This window comes from Rhopalosiphum padi, chromosome 3, assembly GCF_020882245.1.
Source record: "Rhopalosiphum padi isolate XX-2018 chromosome 3, ASM2088224v1, whole genome shotgun sequence".
Lineage (NCBI taxonomy): Eukaryota > Metazoa > Arthropoda > Insecta > Hemiptera > Aphididae > Rhopalosiphum > Rhopalosiphum padi.
In genome coordinates this window covers 19,725,771-19,734,323 of record NC_083599.1, presented here as the reverse complement: position 1 = coordinate 19,734,323, position 8,553 = coordinate 19,725,771, and the positions used below count along the sequence as shown (strand labels likewise).

General features: G+C 24.0%; 1 protein-coding gene across 1 annotated transcript; it reads left to right on the top strand.

The window, feature by feature from the left end:
* LOC132927042 (transcription intermediary factor 1-alpha-like) lies at positions 1 to 5,992 on the top strand. Its single transcript, XM_060991497.1, has 9 exons — positions 1 to 177; positions 284 to 444; positions 1,244 to 1,392; positions 2,517 to 2,627; positions 2,716 to 2,910; positions 3,015 to 3,136; positions 3,201 to 3,307; positions 4,393 to 4,539; positions 5,829 to 5,992. Exons 1-7 carry the CDS (start codon positions 3 to 5, stop codon positions 3,284 to 3,286), a joined length of 999 nt encoding a protein of 332 aa, XP_060847480.1. The 5' UTR covers positions 1 to 2; the 3' UTR covers positions 3,287 to 3,307; positions 4,393 to 4,539; positions 5,829 to 5,992.
* The last annotated feature ends 2,561 nt before the right edge of the window (positions 5,993 to 8,553 follow it).

Sequence of the window (8,553 nt, the reverse complement as noted above, 5' to 3'; positions counted from 1 at the left end):
CAATGGCTTCAACGTCAACTTCTGAAGTTAAAATCGACGATGTCCATGGAGCAATCGATATTTGGTCTATAGGAAAATGTGTAATTTGTAATATGCAGTTAACTGGCGAGTCCAAAATTTTAGATTGCTTGCATTTTATTTGTAAAGATTGCATAGCAAAGGAAAACTCGGATTCAGGTTAATTTTCTATTAGAACTTTATTTATTACTATTTATTTGTTCATTTTAGATAATTTACTGATATTAAGTTTCAATATTTTAATGTACCTTAAAACATTGTTAAGATATAGGAGTGAAATGCAAATGTCTAACAGTCACAAAAGGCCAACTGATTGAATATCCTATTGGATCATCACATTTGAATATTAACGAAGATCATAACCCAAATGTAATAATGACTTATCCAATATTAGAAGAATTTCCTGTATGTCCTATTTGTACAAATGTAAGATATTTTTAAATTTATAAAAGAAATAAAAAAACATATATTTGAATATTATAACTTAAAAAAAAAAACTAAAATAAATGGGTGGTTAAGAGGACGCCATACCCGCATGTGTTGTCTCTGTCTTACTAACGTACATCATAACAAATTTTCGTTAAGAAGAATACATTTTGTGATGTTAGCTTTAATATTAGAGTAAATTTACCTATTATCAAATTTAAAGGTAAGACTATTATCTATAAACAATGACATATGATTTTATTGATATTATTATTTTAAAGTGAGTTATAGCTATGTAAAATTTTACTACTCTAAAATGTTCATAACTCACTTTAAAATAATAATATCAATAAAATCATATGTCATTGTCTAGATAATAGTCTTACCTTTAAATTTGATAATAAGTAAATTTATTCTAATATTAAAGCTAACATCACAAAATGTATTCTGCTGAACGAAAATGTATTATGATGTACGTTAACAAGACAGAGACAACACATGCGGTTATGGCGTCCTCTTAAAGAGGGGTGGCTTTATGGGCTTTTTTGCCACCCTTTAAAATATTGTTACTTTTGCCGCCCTGGGGCACTTACTCTAATTGTTCCCTTTTATACGGCTCTGCATTCATGGTTATATATGGACAAAGTTATATGCTATATATGTTATTGTACTATTTCTAACAATGTTGTCCTCAAATTTATCTCTCTACGCTCAGTCCTTATCTTAATATTTTTATGTGTTTTAACAAATTACATTTACCTTATACCTATTATATTTAATTTATAATGTTTTATTTCAGACGTATGCAGATGTTTTCTGTACTCAATGTTCAATTTTGTTGTGCCAATTCTGCCATTTACATTCCCATCATAATCATAACTATAAAGTTCTTGAAAAGTTTCGCAAAGAAATAAATTCAAACGTGCTACTAGAAAAATTCAAACTAGAGTATGATAAATATTCTATGATAATAAATAAAATATTATATATTAAGATATTAACTTTTACCTAATAATATATTTATTTTTTTTTTGGCTGTCAGAGTATCAGTCATATTGTTAAAGAACACTAACAAAATACATACATATTATATAATAGAAACATTTTAAATGTTAAAATAAGACCTACATATTTAATTATTAAATTGATTATAAATCTAATAAATCTAATATATCTTATAATATTAAAATAAAAACTAAATTATTATTTTATATCATTATAATGTACTTTATACTATTATACTTAATACTTATTTACTTACTTATATATAATGACGGGAAAGAACGCGTCCATATTGTGTGAACTTGACTTAAACGAGTTCAATTTTCAATAAAAGAACTTGAACTTGAACTAAGTTCTTATGTATTATAATTTAAAATCTTAAATGTTTTTAGTTCATTCCAATTTAATTTTCATAGATCATAGTTATATTTATGTCGTTGAAGTGTTGAATACTTCAATGGTTTCAATTATCATGGCTATGTAGTTGCCTATAAATAACACAAAAACATAGACAAACGCATATATACTTAGTACATATTATAAGGTATATGGACAAACCAAACATAAATACTATTATGTATGGCTATTATAATAAATTATTAAAAATTAAAACTAATTAAGCGATAACATCTCAACGGAAAAAATACTAAGTAATTTAATCAATTCACCAGCTTATTAGTAATTTACATGGCTAAATTAATATTTACCCATGGTTATTTCTATTTTCACATCTAAATTTTAAACTACAAAAAAAAAATTATGAACTAGAATTTGAACTAGTTCATACTTAATATCTTGAAATTGAACTTGAACTAGCTGATTTTTAAAAAGAACTATACCATCACTAATTATATATCTTACTATTATTTAGGTACTAACGTTATTAAAGTATAAATTATTCGAAATTAAGTTATCAAATAGCGGACCATGAATATTTTTTTGCAGTCTTTATTTTACAAACAATTAATTATGATAAAAAAAAATAATAACTTTGATTCTAACTAGATATACATAGTACATAGTACATACTACATAGTACATTATACAAACTAATTATAATGTATTTACAGATCAAATAACAAAAATCTAGATTTTTCTTTAAAAGAAATAGAAAAGCAAATTGATCATTTTAAAATTGTAAAAACAGCTATACATGAAGAAATTGATAAAGAAACAGAAATGTAATATTTAACATACTAATTTTAATTTAAGTTAAATATAAACATTAAAGTACTTACATTTTTCCATTTTTTTGTTGACTTGTTTCAGGTTACATAAAGAAATAAATAAACGCGCATTCGAACTAAAATATTTAGTTGATAATTGTTTTTTAGATACAATTGGTGAAACTTATAAAAATAAAGAAACAATTAAGGATTTACAAAATCGAAATAAATATTATATTGAAATTACAAAATCTGTTTTGAGTCACAACAATCTATCTGACATTTTAAATGTTTCAAGGTTTTTTGTACTTTAATTAAATAATTAAAATAAAATATAAATACAATTTTTATACTATATACAATATACATATTTGACTAATAAAATAACACTTATTGTTACAGGGTTGTATTGACTAAGCTAGAAAATATTAACAATAATACTATAAATACATCAGAGGTGACGTCAAAGTTAGAAATTGATTTGACAAATAATTTTGATGAAACTATGAACAATTGCATTTCGAGTATTTTTATGTCTTTATTAATAAAACCAAACTTAAATAAATTAAAGCAAACATTATTTTCTAGCTATTAAAGAACTTGGAAATATAATTGCATCACCAGTTTTCAGTTTATCAAAAACGAATAGCATAAATACATCGAAAAATGTTTGACAAACTGTTTTAAATCTACAGGTGAGGATTAGAAAACTTACAATTTGTAATAAACTTTTATCGTCTATTAATTGTTAATTATTTCATTCGTATAGTATCGTAAATAATTGGGTTCTTTTAAGATTTAAGTTCTTGATTATCTGAATTCTGAAGTCAATTAATGGGCTTCAATTCGCATTTTAGAATAAGCCAATAGATTACATCAACTTGTCGTTTTGCATCGAATGATTCATGGACATGAAAAGCATTACAATAGCACTAGTAATCGTTGCGGGTCCGGTGAAAAACTTATGTTGATCAATTAATAAGGTTGATAAAAAATTTCTTCCAATTTGTTTTAATACAAAAGATGTAAATATTTTGCTTGAGAAATGTAGACTAGAAATAGATCGATCATAACATCGGCTGGATTGCTGGATTTTAAAATTATTGTTACTCTGCTACATTTCTAAATAGATTTCTAAATAGACTTTCGGTCAGTAATTTATTAAAGATTGTGCAATTTGGAGAAAAGTGAGAACATTTCGACAGAGGTATAAAATTAGTGCGGCGATCCCATTAGGATTTGGTGCAGTATCACGAGTGGATATTATTGCAAAAAGGACTGCAAAGACTTCTTCAGATGACATTGAAAAGAAGCATACTATAAAAATGAGAATTCATAGTAATAGGTTTAATTCAGTTATGATGGAAGTCAAACTTTATATAACGTAGATAGAAAAGAAATAGTGGCAAATAGATTTGAAATTTAATCACCAAAAAGTATTATTTCACCAAGATGAACTTATTCAGAAATTGTAGAACCCCTTTGAAGGTTACGAATATGGTCCGAAATGATTGGTTTAGGTATTAATAAACTGCTCTTAAATATAATGTAAATAAAGTAGGTATATACTAGGGGTGGCCGTAGGCAACGAGAAGAGACTCGCGAGCCACCAAATATATTAATATAAATATACGTAAATTTATATTAAAATTTTTTTTTGTAAAAATGTTACGATAAGATGCTAGCCGCAAAAGTCTATGACGGAAAAAAATCTATAAATACTAAATTTTGTTTTGAGCAATTGGTTTTTAATAATCAATTTATTGTTATTCTAATATAGATTCCAACATATTACGAGAAGATTTCTAATCCAGTAAGTTTGAATATTATTACGAACCGTTTTGAATTGAATACGTATTATACAAGACTCCCTCACATTATTGATGATATCAAACAAGTTTTTTTAAATGCATTGATGTTTTATCATGTAAGTATATAAAGTTAAAATATATACTCTATTCAATAAAAAAAATTTAAAAAATCCTCTGTTGTTGTTTAGTAACTGTAGTATATACATATTAAATATTTAAGGGGGTTGCCATTTAACACCAAGAGAAAAAGTTATATACTATGCATATTTTGTACTTTTTTTGGTTTTGGATTATTAAAATAAAAAATTTAATTTATATACATTAAGTAAGTATATATTATAAACTTTAAAACTTACATAATGTGAGTTGGAAGAGGAGAGGGTCGCCTTATAGAATTAAATTAATTTGAGAGTCACCGCTGATGTGTATATGACTGAAATTGCCGAATACTCCCACTCCCACTCATACATGATCATATCAATAATGTAATAACAAAATATTAATAATTTTGTATTTTATTCAATCTAGTTATTCGATACAATTTCTGAAAACATAATTTAATTTGTGATGTTTACTTAAAATCAACTTTCTTATATATTTCAGTTCAAATAATTTAAAATTTAAAAATTATAAGAGAATGTTAGCGCACTATTTGTTTTATCTCTGATAAACAATATAAATAAGCATAGCTAATTATACATTTATCAGAACCTATTATGCTATTAGCTTTAGTATAAGAGTTATTTGAGCCATTATTAAACTAAAACTTAAGAATATCAACTATGTCTTTTTACAATATTTTAATTTTAAATCATAACATTTTACATAATACAACTTCCATAAAAAATTAAATATTGTGTAAAAACCAATATAGGAACACGGATAATATTCTTAACTAAATTCAAATGATAAATCATTTCAATATAACACTAAAACTATTGACACATGGACACATGGTTGGTTCTGCAGTTCTGCTGAGCATAAATATTCACATAGGCAGGAGAAAGAATACAAATAGTGTACATTAACATCTTCATTTGATAATTAAAATCTAATTTTGAAGGGTTAAGTGTTCAATTTCAAAATGTGGAGATGTTTTCATGTAAAATTCAAATATATTTTCCGAATTTTTATCCAATTGCTAGAATAGTCAGTATAAACTAGAATCGACAATAGATAGTAAGTCTATTTTGGTAGATAAAACAGCTGGGAATCTCAAATCACCTTAAACTTTAAAATAAGTTTAATAATATTTTATATTTTTGTTGATTATGTACATTTAACATGAACAACAAAAACATAACACTAACAACATTTTTATGTATACTAAAAGTACTGTAGCATTTATTTAATGACATTCTATTAATACTTCAGAATTCTAATATATAATTTATATAACTTTTAGCCAACTAGTGATTATAATTTGGCAAAAATCCTTCAAAATTCATTAGATACAAGGATCTCCGAATGGTTATCAGAACTCAATACTAAAAAAAAGTGATGAATCATACACAATTAAATTAATTGGAATCAAATACTTTAATTAAAGTATAAATACAATCGTGATTGTGTCGGTATATTAATTTTTATGTTTTGATTAATAATTACATTAAAATAATTGTAATATTTATATTATAATATAAAATATATGTTAATATTTGATTATGTATCGAAGCAAAGGCTGAATTTTTTGTTTTAATACCAAATAAATTTGAAATTTTCATTTTGGATTCTGAACGGAGTGATAAATGTATTGGTTCTACAAAGATGTGTGTTTTTTTTTATATTTTTTTTTATTTTTATGTCTGTCATCACGTTTTGGAGTAGTAATAATGCTTTGATTTTTGACTTCAGTCCCACTTTGAAAAGGAAAATTCATCTAGTTGGTACTTTAGGGGGTCAAAAGTAAAAAATGTTCAGTAGTTTTCAAAAGCGTCAAGAAAAACCCTGAAAAATAACGGAAAAACGGAAACTTTTACGCATAACCACTTTTCGACAAAATCGATTTTTTGATTTTGCTGTAACTCAAAAACGAATCATTGTAAATAATGTAAATACTTGAAATATTCACCAAATGTTTATATTAGCGTTATATAATTACTATTAAATTTTCAAAAAAATTTAGAATTTTTTTAAACTATTTATAAACCATTGAAATTTTCGATTTTTCAAAATTTTTTTTCTTAAAATTCCGATTAAAAAAATTTGTCATTCCAAAAAATCTTTAAAATGTTATACAAGGTTTATTATAAGTTGTACTTATCGTAGTAAAAAAAAAAAACAAAAATCGTTAGTCACAATTTTTGTTTATAAGCATTTAAAGTTCAAATGTTTACGAAATATATCAATACCGCGAAAATTTGCAAGGAATTTTGAAGTTAAAAATTCATAAAATTTTTGTAATTTATACCTAAGGTTAAAAAAACCCAATACAAGGTTATTCATAAGTTTTTCTTCAAGTAAGTGTAAAAAAAAATTCCAGTGTCAACATAGAAAAAATTTTATGAGCGTATGAAATTAAATTTTTTACGAAATCGCGTAAAATAACGATATATTACAATTTAAATATAGGTAATAATATAATATATCCAACTAATTATCATTGTTTGACAAATCATCTCCGTTTAGAATCGGTTTTCGTATACAATGATACCTGTCATTGCATTCAAATTTAACACATCCATTATAGTGACCACTGACCAGTGACCTATTCTCCATCTCCACTATACAGCAAAGCGATACTCACTTGCACATTTTTTTTTATTTTCAAGTACCACATGAAAAGAACACGTTTCACAATACTTCACCTTCGTCCTTCATAATGTGTAACTATTACTTTTTAGAAATATTATTAATGTATGTTATTCGTTCTATACTATAGTAAAATATTCAATGATAATACATAATAATAATTATAATGGTTATAATTTAAAAATATTTAACTACAATTATATTTTTACAACTTACATTGATCAATACTTAAAGTTAATTTCTTCTATTTCTCAATTTTTGATTGAAAAATAATTTAATAAATATATTAAAAACAAAAATATTTAGTTTCATTGCAATTATATAAAAATAAAAATAATTAAAAACAATATTATTTTTTCCCCTTAGTCAGCTAGAAATAATATGTCAAAAAAGAAAAAAAGAGCAACAAAAAGTTATTGACATAATTTATAGTAAAATTGTCAGTTTTGCTATTACCAGGTGTTATAATATCTATATTGGCTATTTATTATAAATATTACTTGATACTTTGTAAATGTGTGAGAAAAAAATTAATAGGTTGAGTAAAATTCACGTATCCAACTTCATCTAATATATTATTTAAAATATATCTGAAAATCTTGAGTCATTTATCATTTTATTATCTGATTATGAAAACAAAATAATATTCTTCTTGAAAACAAAAATAATATAATTTATACAATTATAATCAAACTAATATTGTTGCTTTTATACACATTTTTAAAATACATCAAAATAATAAAAAAAATTCAAGTTACATCTGACAAGTAAGTTTCACAAGATAAAAAGTACAAAACTTAATTAATAAGTAATAAATGACCAATTAGATTTAAAATAATGAATTTATATTAAAATAGAAATAGCAAAATAGTCCTAAACCAAATAAAAATTATATATTTGTTTGAATGGTTTAGTAAGCATAGCATTCTACGAATCAAACAATTTTTTCAAATGTTTAAATTGACAAGACAAATAGTTAGGTCAGTTAGTGACTTCTAGTGTTATAGTATTGAACAAAGAAGAAAGAAATTCGGAAGTACATAATTATATCAAACCATATGACTTATTTATAATTTTATTAAATGGCTATTTTAAAATTTATTTTGATGAAAATGTATTTAAAATGATTCAAGTTTTATTTATAGAAATAATAATTGTTCATAAAATTTAAATATTGCAAGTGTTTAATTTTTAGTAGTTCTGAATTTTCAAAAAGAAACCCTCAATATCTAGTATTTAAGTATATGAATATTTTGAATGTTTTAGTTTAAGGAAAATATTTTTTAAATATCTATAGTGTGTGTTGTGTGAAAACAAAATTAGAATTATACACTAACAATACTAGAAATAAAAATAATATAGCATTTATTATTTATTAA